This window comes from Aricia agestis, chromosome 17 (genome assembly GCF_905147365.1).
Source record: "Aricia agestis chromosome 17, ilAriAges1.1, whole genome shotgun sequence".
In the NCBI taxonomy this organism is placed as follows: Eukaryota; Metazoa; Arthropoda; class Insecta; order Lepidoptera; family Lycaenidae; genus Aricia; species Aricia agestis.
This window is the reverse complement of record NC_056422.1, coordinates 5,969,808-5,991,255: the sequence shown is the minus strand read 5'-3', so window position 1 is coordinate 5,991,255 and position 21,448 is coordinate 5,969,808. Positions and strand designations below refer to the sequence as shown.

The 21,448-nt window shown below is 38.2% G+C and overlaps 1 protein-coding gene and 1 long non-coding RNA gene across 8 annotated transcripts in view; both read right to left on the bottom strand.

Moving 5' to 3' along the window:
* Positions 1-21,448, bottom strand: part of LOC121735454 (dual 3',5'-cyclic-AMP and -GMP phosphodiesterase 11-like) — a 248,934-nt gene that overhangs the window by 114,421 nt on the left and 113,065 nt on the right. For all 7 annotated transcript variants that reach the window (XM_042126285.1, XM_042126284.1, XM_042126288.1 and 4 more), the window contains 3 exons: positions 12,320-12,464; positions 5,021-5,137; positions 4,350-4,524 (listed from right to left, as the gene is read on the bottom strand). In XM_042126285.1, coding sequence (XP_041982219.1) covers positions 4,350-4,524; positions 5,021-5,137; positions 12,320-12,464 — 437 coding nt within the window. The remainder of the gene's footprint in view (positions 1-4,349; positions 4,525-5,020; positions 5,138-12,319; positions 12,465-21,448) is intronic.
* LOC121735462 lies at positions 19,680-19,936 on the bottom strand. Its single transcript, XR_006036862.1, has 2 exons — positions 19,903-19,936; positions 19,680-19,732 (listed from the first exon to the last, which is right to left on the bottom strand). It is a non-coding gene; the product is annotated as an uncharacterized LOC121735462 (long non-coding RNA).

Here is a 21,448-nt window from a genome sequence, read left to right as displayed (position 1 = left end):
TGAGCGCGTCGGTATATATACGACAGCTGAAATGTATTACATGGGCTTCGGCCTGACCGAGCATAACACCTCGCTCGGTCGGAAGATCTTCCTTTGGGCGCCACACACATGATATACATTCATCATGGTTATGTAACGGAATCTTTAAGCACAAATTACCTATCTCCAGTAGTCTAATTAATTCGAAACTTTAATAATAATAAGAGATGAAAATAATTAACGCGTGTTTATTTTTTAATTTTTAAACTAAGTTAATTTATTTTTCACCTTAAGCCCACTGTAAACATTGGGCCAACGCATGGAGTTACGAAATGTAGCTCCCAACTTGCGTTGCTCAAATCGTTCCTCGATGCGTTGGCCCAATGTGTACAGTTTGTACAGTTTTGAAATAGACCCAAGCATACCCTAAATTTTCCTTTGACGCGAGCGAATGAGCAAAAAAGTTAGTATTGGGGCCAAAACAATTGTTTTGCCGTTACTAATGGAAGATAATTTGGCGAAACAATATTTGTGTTCGTGTCTCGTTAGCACGCCGTAAAAGGGTCCGTAACGTATGTCCTGAATAAATATCATCGTAAACAGCTTGTGTGATAATGGTACTTGATAGATTGAAAAATTTTGGTGTTTCTACACGTTAAGACTTCGTTTATCAGGAGTTACCAGTGTGAAGCATTCTAAAAGTCTGTTTGTTGATGCTACAATGCGAGGAGTGTTTTTAAAGTCCAATAGGATGATCTTTTCTTGAGATCAGACAAATAATAATAATAATAATAAGCCCGCAGGGCAGCTTGTGGCGAGCTGTTGGGGAGTAGCGACCCCACGAACCCGAGTGCTCCCAGGGAAGCCCCTGTTCTCCATCTCCGTCTTGCCTTCACCGGCCGGCCGGAGTGAACACTGACGGAGAATCAGGCCCTACCTCTGCCTTGCCTTAACCAGCCGGTCAGAGTGGAGTCGCAAGAGCTTCGGCTCGGAGGGAGGATGTGAAGCGTAAGTGGCGAGTGGGCGACGTGATGGGACCCTCTGAGGGTGCAATAGTTCTACACTGGCCGCTGGCTCTCCTTGGTCGTACTCCCATAGTGCGGACAGGGAGAGTCGCCGGCCAGTGTCACATAACATTTAGATTAAAACTGTGTAACGGGCCTCTACGTGTTGGCTTCGGCCCCACGCATGCCTTCCAAAGGTCCGGGATTTAATTGCCCGTGAGCAAGGAATACCTTACACAAACATAATAATAATAATAATAATAATAATAATAATAATATCTATGGACTCTTCACACCACGTCAGTCTGGCCCCATGCTAAGTACCTGAAGGACTTGTGTTACAGGTACCAGACAACGGAAATATATTTAATACTTTTATACTATACATATATTTAAGATTTTTATTATATCATACACATATTTATTACACATCCATGACATAGGAACATTGAAAAACTTTTTGTTCCATCGGCGGGATTCGAACCCGCGACCCCCGGCTTGAGTTGCCACACACTCTAACCATTGAGCCACGGAGGTCGTCAACAAATGCATTCCTAGCGAGTTGCAAGTTGCAACGCAGCTGCGGTGAAAAGGAACACTTAAAAAGATCGAGAAACAAACTTTTGTAGACTGGTGAGTTCCCAAAGGCCAGCCATCCTGGGCAGTCAAAATCTTGTAAACTCGGTTAAAATAGTAAATTTAACCACGCTTACGACAGCTCTATGAAGCGGTTTGCCTGGAATATGCGTTACTCGCCATTAAGGCGCGGTGGTTGTAAAATGTTGTGGTAAAATGAGCTTTATAATGTTTTTTTGTAAAGAAAATGTCATTATTTAAGTATAAAAAAGTACCGTTTTAAAATTGAGAAAATTTCCTATACGCAAAGATATATCAGTACACAATTGGAAAAATTCTGCTCGATAGAAAAAAATCTCAAAGATGACTGTTATAACGCCGTTTTTCATAATTAAATCATTTTATGGCTAAATTACACACTTTCTAGTAAAAACAAAAAATGTAGTACATTTGTCGTAAGTCGTAACATAACCTAAACGATTTGATATATTTGATTTGTGTAATACTAACAACAAAAGGTTTTTTCTCCTATTTCCTATTATCAAGGCACGCGGCGAGCGCGTAACCGCCACTGTACAAGGCGCGCTGAAATGAATGTTATTTTAATGTCCTTTACGTCGATATTCGTACTGACAGACATCGACCTGCTTATTTTAGGGACTACTGGGCCTTAAGTCCGCGCTCAAGGTCTAACATTGTGATACTTCAAAGATGTAAAAATTAAACACACGTGGAACGAAAACGGTCGTTTATACCGAATTTAAATCTAATAGAATTCCGACTAAATACTTTTCAAAATTCCCGAAATAATTCATCCCGAAATAGAAAAGCATTGGATGTTCCCCGAATAGGTCAGATGAGCTAATCGCTACATAACTCGCAGGCAAATTGTTTAGCGCAATTTAAACTCGGTTTAAGTTGATCCCGGTTTAGGGTGACTTTGTATCGGAAATTCGACGTGTATCCAGTATACACCCACTAGCAAAGTTTAACTTACGTCATTAGTTTGTACGAGGGAATTAAATTTCCAGCAAAACATACTTCAGGAATTCATTACGCTGCTATTTCTCGAAACCGCGACGCGTAAACCGCGACGCGTAAGGCGTGTTAATTGTCGACAGTTTAATTTATGTAGTTGTATAGAAGGTCTCCCTTTTTGTGTCACCAGCCTGTCTTTAATTTGACTTTACCATACCAATGAAACCATAAAAATAAAAGCAGTAAAACAGTTTTATATCTTACTTTAACGTTTTTAGGATTGTCCTGCTGGTTGAGCTACCGGTCCTGAAACTAAGCGAGGAGAATTTCACAGGCCTTCGAGCAGCCCTAGCAATGTCTCTTAACATCCTACAGTTTACCCTGTCACGTCGCGTTTTTGACATTAGTCATTCAGTCCGTGACCCGGGTCACTGATGACCCCGGATCGCGGGACCCGCGGGTCGCAGATAGCCGCGGGTCGCAGATAGCCGTGGCGCCGATATAATTACATGTAAACAGTGGCCCCTTATTGCCCGGCCGTGCCTTATCTGTGGCACGTCTGTTACGTAACACGTGTTTGTCATGTTATACAAGGGTCGTACTGATTGGAAATGCCGTCGATTATCGCATATTAGCACAAGTAATAAATCTTCAAATATTATGGCATTTTGGAGGACCCATACGAGTCCTGTATCCACTTATAATACTCTTAAAATAAAATGTTTAAAGCCTAAGTTCCCTAATGAAGGAGGAAACAATACTTTCACTAGAGTATACACTATTGAGTATCTAGTCAATGATTCTAATAAGTATAGACTTAAAAAAGTGCCTAACAAATCCATCTAAAAACCTTTTTGATTACTTTTAGAGTAATTGTTCTACAAATAATTTCAATTCTTAAAAAGTATTTGTGATAATAAGTCTATAGAGTAATTGAACTACAGCAGCGTTTGTAACAGATCAAATATAGTCCATAACAAATCAATTTGCTCTTAACTCAGTGTAATGAACTAATAAAGGTTTTAAAACAAGGAACACTAGATATTTTTTTCTATTAGAAACTTAGTTCTTATTTAAAATCATGTATAGAATGCCAATGTCTATTTTGTCTATAAAAAAGCCATGATTAGTACTCCTAAAGTATAAATAGATTTAAGGCGTCTGAAGTGTGCTACTTGCGTAGTCGGCACTTCATCAGAAAGTGGTGAAACAGGCTCTTAATGTTAGGGAACATTGTTACAGCAGCAATCAGCCTACACTAATCATATTACAGCTGTTCCACAGCCGGAATAAAGTGTAACGGTATCATTGGATTCGCGCGTTTAATCAGCCATCAATGTAAACATGTCTGGCATCGTACTTTAATCCAGCTCACAGGATGTTTAGCATCCAATATGCCAAACTTCCGAAAAACATCAGAAATCTTCAATCGCAAATAATATCGCTATTGCCTTGCCTACTCAACGGGCCTCCTATAACACTTACTTAGCATTGGATGCTAAACATCTGAAGAAAATGCAGTTTCAGAAGGCATTCATCAATTCAAACTCTTGTCGCCAATGCCGAGGCATTAGCCTAGCCAATTTTGAATTTTTGGAACGAAGTTCCTTATCGCGCGTTATGAAAGGGGGCTAGATGGAAAAAGCTGTAACGACATGACATAAAAGTGTCGGTATATTGCAACTAGAGTCTCTGTCCCTCTCCCTCTTTTTTGTGTTTTTTTAATAACTTCGTGTGTTCCTTGACACCTCTCAAGCTTTTTTTTTTTCTCAAAGCGCCCAAAGAGTTACAAGTTACAATTATAGCACTTACTAATTCAAATATGAGCTCCTTCTCATCCAACTGCCGTAGCTCGTGTCTCGACCGCCGCTGCGGACGCGAGGGCGCCGCGTGCGAGTGGTCGTTGAGAAAGGTGGGGGTGCCGTCGACGGTCGTCACCAGCGGCTTCAGCAGACCGCCGCGCTCGAACTCGTGCGCGGAGATCTTCCTGTTCGAACAGTGCACTTACTGTAGTAATTGCGTTTAGTTATACTAATGGGCATTTAATCACGACATTGTGGTCTTGTGAATTGTGATATGTTCTTGAAGAACTTAGCAGTTAGCCCAGTTTAGGGTTCGATTCTGTCATTGAACAAAATTCAGTTATCTGTTAGCCAAAAAAATTGTATCCATTTAGCCGCGAATGAGAGTTCAATTAAGAAGTTGTATACGAAGTGTTGAACATATGGAAAGAAAGATTTAGAAGTCCTGTTTGCTGTTACAATTACAGTACCTACATATTATGGCATATACAGGGTGTAACAAAAACAAATGATAATACTTTAGGGTGTGTACGTGTTCCTTGTAGAGAGTTCACTGTGAAAGTAGCAGCAAGAACCAATGATGAGTCAGCTTCCTCATTACCCCATGGGCCATGGCCCATATTATTATGCCCTAGATATCCTATGATCACCACTTCTCCCAACACCTCCAGCACACCATACCTGACGGGCGTGGTGGCCCCACTGCCGGAGCCGGCGCGCGACGGGGACGCGAGCTCGGCGCTGGGCGGCGTCGCGTGCGACACCAGCCACGCGTCCACCACCTGCCGCGTCGCTTTCCTGATAAAATCGAAGAGTTGCATTAAAATGGATACTGTTATAGTATTTCTCAAAAGTTAGGAAGGTTTTGTCTTTTGTTCGGACCTACATTTTCAGTTTTTCAGTTCTAAGGCATATTTTTTTTGCTTAAGAAGATTATGTTTGCTTAACATGCAAATACTGGCATATTTTATGACCAACAGGCATTTCTTCTATCGCTTTCCTGATAATCCAATTTGTTGAAATAGATTCGTAAGAAACTTTTAAGTGGTACACAAAGTGATATTTCTACGGAAGTTTCTCAAATGTTTTACAAGGAGTATTTCGAGTGAACAAACGAAGTCTATTCCATAAGGAGTCCAATTTATGTGTGTAGTTATGGACGACAAGTGACATTACGCAGCGAGTACATTTAACCAGGATAATAAATTAACTGCTGTGCACTGTACGTAGAGTTAGTCATCTTATAGATATGCCGTTTCACAAACTTGGGTAGAAAAATGGAATATAGAAAGAGCTATTGTGCATGTTCCTAATTTTCATCTAATTTTCACTTTTGCTAATTTGCATCAGGTTCTTTTACGAAAATTTGCAAAGTCAAATCAGATACATAGGTACAATCAATAACCATCCATCCATACTAATATTATAAATGCGAAAATGTGTCTGTCTGTTACCTCTTCACGCCCAAACCGCTGAACCGATTTTGCTTAAATTTGGCATGGAGATACTTTGAGTCCCGGGAAAGAAAATAGGATACTTTTTACTTGTACAGTTCCCGCGCGATAAACGACTTTTGACGCAACGAAGTTGCGGGCGTCATTTTGTATTATTTTTATCTGTTACGCTCAAAGACCGAAAACGCTCAGTGAGCGAAAAAATGGCTCACAACGCGTTGTGGTCATAGTGAAACGGCCACGACGCGAAATTCGTGTCGTGGCTGACGTGCTATTCGACCACAACGCGTTGTGGTAATCGAGAAAAGCCATGACGCGTTCTGAGCATTTAAAAACAGCCACGACGCGAATCCGTGTTGCGGCCCTAATGAAAACGGCCACGACGCGTTCTAACCAGGTTAGTTAGGTACTCAGGAGTAATTTTATATTTCGCGTCGTGGCCGTTTCACTATGACCACAACGCGTTGTGAGCCATTTTTTCGCTCACTGAGCGTTTTCGGTCTTTGAGCGTAACATATCCATCAAAATCCGTACTCCGTACCGTCACCGTGAGGGAACCCGCACATGGTTGGTCCTAGACGTACGCTCCAGCTCATTTCTCTGGATTAGGCCGACTATGTTGCGAGAATGCCGTATGTCGTTGGACAACAATACGGACATTTAAAATCATGCCCCAGGCACTACAGTGTTTGAAGAGTAGTTACAGCTACCCTCTGAAAATACCGTATAAATCATCCACAATGGATGTAAAGGCCATGTTTTTTAATTATATCTATGTAATTCCTGTGTCTACGTCCGCGCACCGTAGCTATCCACCACGAGGCGGTTTCCTCTGGCCGCGTTTGTATTATACGCTTCATTATAATATTATCTCGTTGTGATTGTCACTCAACGCATATTATATTCTGCCTATTTTATCATATTGTATTATAAACTATGCATATTATAAATACGAAAGTGTGTCTGACTCTGGCTGTTCATGAGTAAACCGCTGAATCGCAATGACCTTGAGAGCTAGGGAAAGGGGTATGTTATTGTGAAAAAATATGCACAATTTCCGCAACAAAATTGCGGATACCATCTCTATTTGTGAACCAAGTCCTAAATAAAGATTAAAAAAAAAATCTCTTAAATAATATAATCCCCTACAAACTCTACATTTTTTGTAAGGTTTTGCTGACTTGTAGAATAAATTTTGTAGTAGCTTTATCTGTTGGGCCCTAAAATATTAATCTTGAAGAAGGCACAGTTTGGCAAGTGTGATACAGTTATCTATATATCTATATATATATATATATAAAACTTAAAGGTGACTGACTGATGACGTGGTGATCTATCAACGCACAGCCCAAACCACTGGACGGATCGGGCTGAAATTTGGCATGCAGGTAGATGTTATGACGTAGGCATCCGCTAAGAAAGGATTTTGATAAATTCCAATCCCAAGGAGTTAAAATAGGGGATGAAAGTTTGTATATAATAATACTTCTTAACGCGAGCGAAGCCGCAGGCAAAAGTTCGTCACTATATAATTGTTGTATGTATTGCTTTAGGCAGTTTGATATCAGTATATCAAAATGCCCAAAGCATTACTTTCACAATTTTGGGATATTTTATAACGTAATGTGATGAAAGATATAACAGAGAAATACTCACATTTTTACAAAGCCGGCCAAATACTTATTACTTAGGGCTCCCATACTGCGAATTCGCATCGCATCGCAAATAACGGTGGCAAAATCATTCCAATCGCATACTAACATTTTAAAAACTTCGCAGATGTTTGCGATGCGATGCAAATTCGCAGTTATATGTGGGAGCCCTTACCCCTCATTTTACATCGGGGGTAAAAAATATCCCATATTGTGGCAATACACATGCATGATCATTAGAACGTTTTCTAGTCCTGCGACCACGTCGTATCGATTTCCTACGGCGCGTGTGACCTATATGCACACATTATGTACTAGAAAATAGATTAGTTCTTCATTGGATTATAATATGACTTATGGACGCTGTAGGCTACGGGAGGAGGAATTTAGAATAAAATTCTAGATGTACGAGTAAAGTCACGGTATATTAACGGAAGAACACATTTATGTACATACAGAAAAACTAAAAAAGACAAAAAATATCCGCCGACAATTCTCTATATATACAACAAAAAAACAGTTGAAAATCGAGGCGTCGCTTCGCGTCGACAAAAACATAACTTCCTTTTCCTGAGAAACATAGACATTAACCTTTCGTTTTTTTACATTTCTAAAATGTGGCAAGGTGCAGTACGGTGGCGGTCGCGTCGCCAACAGACGCATAGACGGGATAGTATTATGCGAGATAGTCCCAAGAATTGAGTTAGAATTTTTATATCTATATGCCACAGTTCGAAATCCATACTTAGACGTGGGAGAGCCATGCTTCGGCACGAATGGGCCGTCTCGACCGGTGAAACACCACGTTCTCACAGAAAACCGGCGTGAAACAGCGCTTGCGTTGTGTTTCGTCGAGTGAGTGAGTTTACCGGAGGCCCAATCCCCTACCCTATTCCCTTCCCTACCCTCCCCTATTCCCTTCCCTTCCCATCCCTACCCTCCCCTATTACCCTATTTCCTCTTAAAAGGCCGGCAACGCACCTGCAGCTCTTCTGATGCTGCGAGTGTCCATGGGCGACGGAAGTTGCTTTCCATCAGGTTACCCGTTTGCTCGTTTGCCCCCTTATTTCATTAAAAAAAAAAACTTAATATTATAAATACGAAAGTGTGCCTGTCTGTCTGTTACCTCTTCACGCCCAAACTGCTGAACCGATTTTGGTATGGGAATACAGTGAGTACCGGGAAAGGACATAATAAAAAAAGGAAGATACTTTTTATGCCGGAAAAATGTACGATTTCCACGCGATAAACGAACTTTAACGTAACGGAGTTGTTAGTAGTTGAATATTTTGATGAAATTAAGCATAAGGAAATATACTATTTTATTCGGGAGCCCTAGAGAACAATTTTTTTTATGATATTGAATGTACCTACTGTCACTTCTTGGTGGAAATTCATCTTCAATTTAATAATTATACACTTTCCTTGAACTTATTCCACTTTATTTATACACAATAACGTGGAGTAAGTGCAAGGAAAGTGTATAATTATTTAATTTTTTTTTTCATTACTATCAAGCAATTTTTTGTTAGTAGCTTCGTTTTGATAAGACGAACAAGTAACAACATTATTATTTGCGAAAAATCTCGAAAGTGGTAGCTAACAGAGATAGAAAGGATTTCATACTTTGACTTGATGGTCCTAAAATATGGACTATTTTTTTGTAGGACAATGTTACTCTTAAATTTAAATATGACTATTAATCTATATAATGTTTCTTCTGCGCTTAACTAATTTCAGATTTTTTTTCAGAATTTGCTGACAAAATCTATTAAGTATAATAAGTACCATAACAATGTAAGAAGTGCAAAGATTTACTTAAGTAAATGAGGAATTAAACCTTACAAATCTCACAGCACCTCGTTCATCGAACCTACATTCTGAGAAACCGAAGCTATGAATTTGTAATTGAGTACGAAGGTCAATATTTTGAGAGATTAATTAATCAAACCTTGAAAAATTTGACTATCTTCTAACTTATAATTCTTTGATGACTTCAGATTTACTAAATAGCTATAGCAGATGGGTTATGTCATGAATCATGATTAACTTGTTTAGTTGGTCCATCATCTATGTACCTAGGACAATGATGTGGAGTCGCTACTTTTCAGTAAGTCTGCGGAACGCTCTCTCTTAGACTACAAATATTTTGGGCTAGTAAAAATTTGTCTGTGTTTTGCTATTGTAAAAAAACTTGTACGGACGCGACATAAGTCGACGCTCTTGTAAAAATGCAATAGGAACTACTGGATCCATTTTGTAGGCACAGGTAGAGAAGGAAAACGCCAATTTTTGAGGCCAAATGAGCGATTTTCGCTAGGTTTTTTTCTAGATGTCCTAACCTTGACTAATGAAGGTAATAAGGGCGATATCCACGTTAATCGATTCCATTATACCTCGTATACACGTGTCTCATATATAAACGTTCAAAATTCTTTTTTCTTAGAAACAACGAAGGCCGCCACGGCTGACTGATGGCCGGAGTCAGTAAACAAGGGCACACGTAGTGCCAATACCACAGTAGAACCATACACAGTAGATCATCTTCATCACAACACGCCGGTTCTTCTCGCCGGGTTAGTTCCTAAACCGCCTACCACCAGTAGCAACAACGTTCTCCAAGTATTTGATTGTAATCTATTCAGAAATAAATCGATTTTTATTTTATTTTACTAGTAACAATGTCTCAAATCAAGCTTGTAGCTGAAAGATTGGCCGGTAGAGGTTGCTCATTCATTAGTCATTACCCATTAGCAATGAGTTCGCCTTTTGTGCATCATTGTATTAAGAGGATACCACAGCGGCTAGAGAAATGAAAAAAAAGTACGTGTAATATCTATAGCTGTCTCCCTTACCTCAAGCCTATACCGCAGAACGCGATAGAGACAACTGCAGAAAATCCAGAAAATCAACGATTCGTTGTCCCCTGATTCCTTCTCCAAAACTTAACCGATTTAAGTACTGTTTTCATTAAAGATTAAAAAAAGGCTTGAGCTGTGTTCCTATGTTTTGCTTTTTTTGTATAATCTATCCAAATCTGTTTTCTGGACGTTTGAACACAGTGGAAAATCTGGCCATTTTTTTGGGTTTTTGAACGTTCATATCTTATTTAATAATTAAATTATGAAAAAAAAGAAAACATAGGGACATTGTATTAGTGGCCGTAGATATTCAGGAAAAAAATTATAACTCTACTAGCATTATCCAGGGAGGAAACAGGGGACAACGTTTGTATGGAAAAAATGGCGGTGTGGAATCCTCTTAAGTAAAATTGTTTTATTTTGTATTTTTGGTCTCCAATAAAGTGGTTTTGGAACGAAGTTCCTTATTGCGCGTTCGGTCGTCGGCGTAAAGGAGGCTAGACAGAACGACATTTGACCTCGACACTTTTTTATTAGTACCTGTATGTTAGTGGCAGAGGGCGTTGATAGTGTTCCTGTGCGTCAATTAGATGGCGTTTTTTTGAGAATAAACAGCGACGCGTTGTTAGTATTCCTGGGCGTCAAAAGTGGCGTTTTTTTAAATAATTTTTTTGAGTGTATATCAGTTCTATGTACAAAAAAGTTTTCTTGAACATAAGAAATAACTTAGTTCCATTCGGGTGTCCCTTGACACTTCTCAAGTTTTTGTATTGCATCAAGCGCAAAAGCGTTATTGAAGATTGCTTGAAAGTCAAGAAAAGCATTGCGATTGGTACGATGAAATTGAAGAAGGAACGTGATTTGTTATTTATAGCGTTACAGTTTCCACTTTTACTTCTAAAATCTGTGGCTTCAACGCAGATGTGGCATCCAATGCATTATTCTGTAGTGTCGACGCAAATCGCAATACACTGAGGCAATGTGGCCTTGCTCTTGAGGCACTCTCAATAAACTATGAAAAGACAGCTAAAACCAGCGCGTATATTGTTTGATGAAATTTTCATTACAAATATACGCACGAGTTGCTCTACTGTTTAGAAGTATACTGTGCACTGTGAGGTAGCGCCGCCGACTGGCCAGTAGCGCCTTATTAACATAGGAATGACCTTCAAAGTGCTGAATGAAATTACATGTTGATGCTGATTTATTATCTACTAGATGTTTTCTGCAACTCCGTTGTGCCGATATTCTTTTATTGCGCTGAAACATTACATTTTCGATAATAAAAACTATTGGAAGTTGGGACTTTCATCAAAATTGGTTCAGCGATTTAGGCGTGAACAGGTAACAGACACACGCTTAAGCAATTTAACTATGAATATAGTTTACAGAAAAATGCAACATAGCAGCGTTTTGGTGGGTTCCTACACCTTTTGTTTCTATCGGATTTAGGTACATCTATGTATGAAACATGAGTCTTTTACCTATTTTTACCAACCGACTCTTAACGCTGTTTCCTAGCGGTCATTAAGAGTGCATTTATCTTTCTAGATTTTACAAATTTTATGTGTGACCTATGTCTTTAGGGCCTACGAATATTGAAGAAAGATAAACGTCTTTTAGCGGCTGTACACACTCGTTGAGACACCCCAAGACACAGGGCGTTCTCAGCCTTGTCTCGTTGGCTTTCACGAGGAAAACCCGAGCAAGCATGTACAGCCGCCATTAATAAAACGTTTTTGTTTTTAAAGATAAATGACCCTTAAAGACTGCTAGGGAGCACTTAGCTTTAGGAGATGGTTGGTGGAAACGGACATAAGAGACTACTCAGACTAAGCGAGTGCCTGTGTTCAGCCACTTCTGGAAAACTCGAACATGTCGTACCTTTTTTTATAGTTGGAGAAATGCATTTGTCACCGGGGCATGCGGGACTCCCTAGGGCGGTGAAGGCCGCGCCCGAGCATACCCACTAAAACCCCAACGGGTGTTCCTACTCGAACATGGCGTAGGTACCTTAAAAAATAATCATGCACGAACTCCTGGTTCTCGTCCAGCCAGGCCTCCGTCCGCGCGCACTCCGCGTCGTAGCAGGTCGGCGCGGGCGCCCCCCCGCCGCCCGCGCCCCCCGCCGGCTCCTCTATACTCCGCAGCTGAAGACCTGCAACAACGGAGGATGGGGGTTAGTGACGTCATAGGTGTTTAAGGAGAGGGGATTATCATGGATACCTGTAGTTTGGGCAGCAAACTCTACAATATTTAACAAAACAAAGTGATAATACTAAAGAGTTTATGGTGTATGTGTCCTTTGTGTTGAGGGCACTGTAAAAGTAGCAGCTGAAAGGATCTTTTGACTTCTAAGTTTGTATGATAAAATATGCCCCAACATCATGCATTTGCCGATACAAAAATAAAAATACTTGTCCAGCGTTGAGTACAGTCCACTACTTCACTGTGAACTCTACACGTACTTACACATCCTATAGTAGTATCGCTTTGTTATGTTAAACCTGCTGCTGACCGTCAATTTGTCATTAGCATGTAAAGCAGAATTAAATCTTTAGACTGCAGATCTATGTGGACTTGAGATAATGATATCTCAAGTCCACATAGATCTGCAGTGTAAATACTTAATTCTGCTTTACATGCCAATGACAAATTGACGGTCAGCATATTTTACAACCATATCACGACAAATCTTTGACCTAATTAAAAAAAATTCTAACGAGAGTAAGAGAAGTCCCAATAAAATGATGCAACATTGTAGAGGGATTTAGAAGTAGCATAATTCGGCTCCAACGATTTTCATGAAATTTAGTATATAGGGAGTTTCGGGGGCGATAAATCGATCTAGCTAGAAATCATTTTTAGAAAGTTCGTGTTTTATCGAATACCGAGCAAAGCTCGGTCAAATAGCTAGTATACATTATACGGCATGTTCACTATTAGTTATTTATTTTAGCGTCTACAAAAAAATTTTACTTTTAACTACTACGTGTCTATACAACGCTAATCAATTACCATCAGACCACCTGCATTTTTCCAGGCATTCCATAAAAACGCCTAGTTTGTAAAAGAGTCCACACGCACATGTGTATCGTGTTCAAACCCATTTAACGTCTTCACAACTCTCGTATGCTCTATGAACACCTACTAAGATGTTTTGGCGCTTGGATTTGTCACGTATGTGTAAAAAAAAGCACCCAGAAAACGAGGGCAGTAGGTGATCGCACATGCATCAGCACGCACGCGCCAAACGCGCCGCATTTTCGAATTTGTTGTATGAATTGATGAGAAACCTGGCAAACTCGTCCTCACCGTACGCGGCGCATTTATTAATTTTTAACTTCTTCCGCTAATTTCAAAAGGTCCTTCCGTTAACCGTTTAGTATAGTCAGACTGCCAGTATTACTGTTGAGATTTTCTTTCTCTTGCAAATTGGATAAAAGTTAAAACGAATAGGCAACTTTTTATTAATATTTACAAAATGGCGGCGTCCAAGCGCCAAAGCAGCGGTGTAGGTGTGTAATAAGATGAAATCTAACGAGCTATGCGTCCACAGTAATTATGGTCAATTGACATGGGATGTAGGCTCATAGCCGCTGCTCTACGAATTAATTACTCCACTCAACCGTTGATGCCCGACTCCTAGTATAAAAACGCAACTTCTATAATTGAGCAATTTGGTTTCGAATTTCATGTGTAACGGGCTCACTCTCTGTGTGTGTGTGACACACAATTTATGAATTATGAATTTGTACTCGTATTTTGACGATATCAATCGTTTGACAGGCTTTATTGGATGAATAATTGTTGTTTCCCAAAAGCACTGGTTACTGCAGCATCACCTTAAACTTTATGAAGTTTTTTTAAGCGATTTTTCAGTTACAGTGAAACCTGGTTGAGCGGGACCTGGCTAAGAGAAAAACTCTAGTTTTGATAGTTGCAATGAAGTCCCGGCACTATTTCATTAAATTACCTCTGTTAATGGATTTTTCGAAACTGATTAAATGAGATTTGAATTCTAAGACTTTTTCGATATTTAACTCTATAATTGAGAATCTGTAGCTCATTAACCTCTATTAGTAAAACAAATTATGATAGGTGTAACAAGTTTTGACAATATTATGTTTTTTTTTATTATTATAAAATTGGGGCCGTCTATGGACTGGAACGTCCATATCCTTTTTTTGTTATCTATTTTATTATTTAGATTTTTCGCACCAAGGATAATTGAAATAATATTATGAATAGACTATAATGTATTATTCATATAATAAATAAATATATATTTATTGTTTTATAAATTACATAATAATAATATTAATGTTTTGAACTGACAATATTATGTTTGCCTACATATATTTTGCGTCAACTATTGTGCATGCATTTTTGTCAGTACTATCTCAGTTTTTGACCTAAAAACAAGGGAATAAAAGTGTAAATAATGTCCAAACGCAAATATAAAACGTTATCAGTACTTAAGTATCAGAAAATTTTAAACTTCTATTAGATTTTGATTGTGGAAAGTCGCGTGATGAACTGTGTAGGGAGAATAACACACTCACGGTCTCAGTGGATGATGGAAAAAGAAAACTCAAACGAATAAAAGCTTCTAAATTAAATAACGACACATAATATTGACCCCTGTGAGTGCCGGCCTCTGTAAATGAGACACCCATAATTTTAAACCTGCTTAATTGGATAACTGGATTATTGGGAGCCTTTAATAATTGGTACGAAAGTCTCGGTCCCTTGAGATCCCAATTAACCAGGTTTTACTGTCAGTTAGTAAAAACCATAAAGTTAATAGCGGTAGCGGTATATTAACTTTATGGTAAAAGCATAGAGACCAAAGTCATAAGTGCCTTTTCACGCGTTTCATACGAAATCCTAAAGTTTAAAAGATTAAAGAATCGAACAAAAATCCTTTTCAATAACACTAACGACGAAACAAAGTTATTACAATCTATTCAAGCTAACCCTTTACATACATGATTACATATTAAATTACCATGAATTTGTAATAAAACGATATTAGATCGACCCGTCCGCCATACAAAGCTCGTCAAACCAAATTAAAATTATATTTTGATTAAAATAGGAATAGTGAATATTAGGCAGAGGACGCTACTAACACATACAGTAAACAATCCGACCAAAATCCGGCATGTTGCACACGTTAAAGGCCTGATAGACGTACGAACTTAAAGCACGCGGGTTTCAAATACGCGAACTTACTCGGCTCGACGTCGGTGACACACGAGAATCGCTCACACTGGATTACCATGCCTCCAGGCTCGCGGCTCTTTTCTGACACACAGGCGAATAAGATCGTCGACTGTGGTCGAGCCATTACTCCGCGTACTTACTCCTTTCATACTAGAATATGGACTGAAACATTTTTATAATAATATGTCGAACAAAACTTCTCGTTTACTGTCTATGCCTCTAATGTGAAAACATTGCAGTAATATCAAATGTCATAATATTAAGTATTATAAAAATATCCACAGCCAAACAGATAACCTCCTACTTTTTGGAATTCGGTTAAAAAGCAGAAACATGTTTTAAGGCCTCTATAAGTTTGTTGATACAGCATTACAAGCGATTAGGAAAATATAGAGGGACATATTTGCCCATGATCGTCGATGGTGCATGCTGAGAACTTCACAATCATGAAAGTAGTGTCGGCTACTGGTTATCCATATATTTTATACGTGGGAGAGCCATGCTTCGGCACGAATGGGCCGGCTCGACCGGATAAATACCACGTTCTCACGGAAAAACGGCGTGAAACAGCACTTGCGCTGTGTTTCGCCGAGTGAGTGAGTTTACCGGAGGCCCAATCCCCTAACCCCTACCCTATTCCCTTCCCTACCCTCAACTATTCCCTTCCCTTCCCTACCCTCCCCTATTACCCTATTCCCTTTTAAAAGGCCGGCAACGCACTTGCAGCTCTTCTGATGCTGCGAGTGTCCATGGGCGACGGAAGTTGCTTTCCATCTGGTGACCCGTTTGCTCGTTTGCCCCCTTATTTCATAAAAAAAAAATATATCATCAGATAACAATAACGTTAGAATTTTACACTATAAAACATAATATTTAAGTATGTTAAGAGTCGACTGATATGAATAGATGAAATATCATCTTTGCTGACAGGAATCTCCAAACACCTGAACATGATAATATTGTATTGTGATTTGTGGTTATTAATGTATAATTGTACTATGATGATTGATGACTGATCCCAGTTTCCTGTTTCCGTAATAAAACTAAATCTGTTGGCAACTGGCTGATAGATGAGTGTTTATATTATCTGTTTTAAAATCTTTACATTTCTATGTTACATTTTTAATTATTGACAACTTTTTGTATCACAATTTATTTTGGACTCTCGAGAAATAACAATATTTTCCAAGTACCACAAGATCTATTCATCCGTCCATCGATATTGTAGGTCCGTAATAAATTAATAATAATTAATATCCCAATATCCAAATCCCAAATCATAATCCTTATTAGTAATGACTCTATACTCTATTATGTAGAGTTACAGCTATTGTTTTATTTTTATTGATTACAGTTTTTTTTTTTATATAAGTACATAAAATACCTGTACAGGTATTTCATAATGGGCAATGTCAAAAAAAAATCACATGTACTTTTTATATTTTTTTTTCGTTAAAATAGGGTATTTTAAGAATATAAATTAAATAATTTTAAAATACATTGGCTAGTTTTTTCTCAATAAATTTTTAAAGTTTCGCTCTGACGTCATCATCGGCCGCCAATTGACCTCTGCATATGTTTTAAATTTCCTTTCAATCTTATTTATAATGGCTGGTTCGTCAAATGCAAGTTCTCATTATGTGAAAGCTGATACGAGAAGCTTACCAAAAGTTCGAAATGTAATGTTGGTCGAATTTATTGCTAGTTTAACGCCATTGAAGGTCAAACAAAGGTTAAACGTATTTGTTCAAAAATATAAGTAACTAATGGGTATTTTTTTCGTTTATATACAGAAAAACGATCACTGACCTTATTCCTCGAAATGTTTTTGTAATGAGCAAAATTAAAAAAAAATGTACAATCCCTATTATTAGTTAACGTAGGTAACGTTATTACAATCTAACCTAACTAACACTAATAGATAATTTTACATTAACTTAATCTGCTAAGTAGAGTTAACTAAGATTGTGTCCATCAACACTTTCTAAGGGTAGGTTGCACCAGAGGCGTGGTTAAAGTTAAAGTTATGGTTATAATTAAGGCTAATTTAACTTCAACCTTAACTTTGACCACAGAATTTGACAGAAGACGTTGCTGATCCGACAAGACTTAAATGAACGTGGGCGGGGGCGCTGCTGGTAAAGGAGAACTGTCAAAAATGGCGTTTTTGTATGATGACAGCGTTAGTTCTTTTTTTCGCCACGTGCACTTAAAGCCTTGTCGAGCTCTATGGTTATAGTTAAATATGGCGTCCATTTTTTACTTTAACCAAAGATTTGACATTTTGCATTGTAGTTAAAGTTACAGTTATAGTTAAAGTAAGTTGGTGCAAACCACCCTTAAAGTTCTATAAAGGAGAATACACATTATTGTTTGTGTTCGTCAAAGTCACTTTAGGTTTTTTACACTGACTTTAACACTCAATACACTAACACTTTTTCATTAGAGTAGTTTTGTATTATGTACGTCTGACACAGCGTCATTAAAATTTGGCATCAATAGTTAAAATTTCGTATTTTTTTGTTTTGTGACGTTTATCCAAATTCACAAATACAAACCGTCTTCAGCTTAATACTATGAATTTCATATTTTGCTTAAGTTAAGAGTCATATCAGTACAACATAATAGTTTCAATAACAACAATAAGCAACAAATAGCCCTTAAGTACAGTACTTAGGTGTCCCTTCTACCTCGGATCTGAGAGTGAGCCTTATATATTTGTAATAAAGGTCATTTTAGAGGTAATAGTAACGACTTTGGCCTTAATCACTTCACCCTACAGATGTAATCGTGATGTGGCGTTATGTGGTAAGTAAGTGTCTTTTATGGAGTACTAGAAGAAGCCCGCAACTTTGCTACACAACAAATTAGGTTATCGCGTAGAAACCGTGCATTTTTCGGGACAAAAAGTATCCTACGAGTATGTCCCGGGACTCAAAGTCACTCCATACCAAATTACAGCAAAATCAGTTCAGCGGTTTGGGCGTGAAGAAGCAACAGATAGACACACTTTTGCATTTAAAATATTAGTGTGTATATATTATGGATCCTACTCTATTATAATATTAGCCATGTCCACACTGTGCTCTTTCATCTTCAATTTTCGTCATCAACTTTCATATTGGCGCATTCAATAATTGAATGCGTCAAGGAACGCAACGCCAATATTGTCATTTTTGAAGTTTTGGATACGGTCAGAGGGCATGCGTCGCGGGTATGCCTCACGTTCGCTGTTGACTGCGCTATAACGCATGCCCTTCACGAACAGAAAAAGGCACAGTGTGGACAAAGCTATTGACTGTTATGCCATGTTGCTTCTAGGTGACTAGACCATCCATCGCCTAGTGGTTAAGACTTAAGAGCCAAGCTCTTGTCACGGAGGTCGTAGGTTCGATTCCTGAGTTGGAAAGTCGTTTTCAATTTTGATGGGAATGTAAAAATTTGGTCCTGCGCCTGATTTGATCTAGTCGCCAGTTGTCGATCATCTGTGCAAGTTGAAAGTCAAGGACGACCTCTGTGGCTCAGTGGTGAGCGCGTTGGTAGCTCAAGCCGGGGGTTGCGGATTCGAATCCCGCCAACGGAACAAAAAGTTTTCAATGTCCCTGGGTCATAGATGTGTATTAAAAATGTGTAATAAAAATCTTTATTCGCAAATCATAAAAGTATATTGTGCAGTAACCATACATTTTTCCGGGACAAAATGTATCCTATGTTTTTTTCCGGACTCAAAGTACCTTCATACCAAATTTCAGCAAAATGGGTCCAGCCGTTTACGCGTGATGTCGTGACCACGCGAAATATAACGTTCCGCGCAGCTTCGCTTTCACAGACAAATTAGTCCACAAAAAATAGCCTATGATCCTACACGTGGTCTACTTCTTATCTGTGCCAAATAACAGCACATGCCAAAAAAATTGCTTCAGTAGTTCGTGAGATAAGCCCTTTCAAATAATTTCCCACGTTTTTTTCCACATTTTCCTCTATTTCTTCGCTCCTATTAGTCTTAGCGTGATAGAATATAGCCTATAGCCTTTCTCGATAAATGGGCTATCTAACACTGAAAGAATTTTTCAAATCGGACCAGTAGTTCCAGAGATTAGCGCGTTCAAATAAGCCCTTTCAAATAATTTCCCCCATTTTTTCCACATTTTCCTCTATTTCTTCGCTCCCATTAGTCTTACCGTGATAAAATACAGCCTACCACTATAAATGAGCAAACATTGAAATAATTTTTTAAATCGGATAAGTAGTTCCTGAGATTAGCGCGTTCAAATAGGCCCTTTCATATAATTTCCCCCGTTTTTTCCACATTTTCCTCTATTTCTTTGCTCCTATTAGTCTGAGCGTGATAAAATATAGCTTATAACCTTCCTCGATCAATGGGCTATTTAATACTGAAAGAATTTTTCAAATCGGACCAGTAGTTCCTTAGATTAGCGCGTTCAAACATACAAACAAACAAACAAACTCTTCCCAATTATAATATTAGTATAGATTTTATAATTTTACTAAATAAATAAACAGCCCAACAAACATGAATATTACATGCCATTGTGAATAATAAACTACATAATATATGAAAACGCCTAATTTTATCTCAAAGACAGAAATTAACAACCATTGGCAACTAACTCTAACTGAATAAGTTTTCAAAAGTATGTTCCAATTTTGAAGTAAAAATTGCATTTTAACTAAAAATGTCTAAAACACAACTTTGCAGATTAAATAATTATTAATACCACATTTTATAGCGATACCTTTTGTTTCTTGTAAACTATAACAAAAATAATAAATCCATTACAAATCATATTAATATTCCCTTCGCAAAAAGGTTTACAATTTCTGTATTGAGAACAGCTGGTAGACTTTGGAAGCCTCTTGAATGTTCGTTACGATCAAAGTTAACTAAGTACCACTTAATATTATACTCAAAACTAATTAGCTTAATAATGGAACCATTATCGGGCCAATTTTCTGTGTGAATAGTTACAATCTGAAACATTAAAGCCCCTTACCACGTTGACGTAATGGTCTGATGGAAAACCATTATTGACACAAATTGCGAAGGTGCCAATAGCATGCAGTTTGGCAGTTCGAAAGCTTGTGTTTCTCCATCATTAGTTCATTTCAGTGCAATAAACTAAAGAAGGTAGAATTTAAAAGTTTAAGGGCCTGTTTCACCACTTCCTGATAAGTGCCGGATAGGCTATCCACAAGTTAACTGGACAGATAGTGTATGGAGTATCTGTGAGATAAGTTGTGGATAGCCTATCCGGTACTTTATGAGAAAGTGGTGAAACAGGCCTTAAATATTCAAGGACTTAATAATTATTGCACTACTTCTATTAATATATTAAATGAATAATCGTTAAACTGTTTAAGAATTGAAATGTCAGAATATTTGGGCAAAATTTTGTCAGAATGGAAACAAAGAGAGAAATTTGTTCAAATTATAATAACTAAAATTCTAGGACACATTATTATACCTAGTTGTTTTCACAAAAAATAACTGAAAAATAAATATCACACAGTTAAATTATAACTAGATGTCCCGCGCGGCTTCGCCCGCGTAAATTAGGAATTTTACAGAAACCGTACATTTTCCCATAAAAATGTCCCTACTCCCTTCACTTGGTCTACTCTATATCTGAGCTTAATATTGCCATAAAAATTGCTCCAGTAGTTCGTAATTTCTAATATTTCTCCGTTTTTCCCATATTTTCCTGTATTTCTTCGTTCGTATTAGTCTTAGCGTGATAATATATAGCCTTATACATCGGTGCAAAATCTTACTTGTTGGTAGCATATGCTTAGAATACTTCTCACGAAACCGAAGTCACCACATGCTTCCCTATAAATTTTGAGGAGTTCCCTCGATTGCTTATGGATCCTTCATCAGATCACCACTTTTGT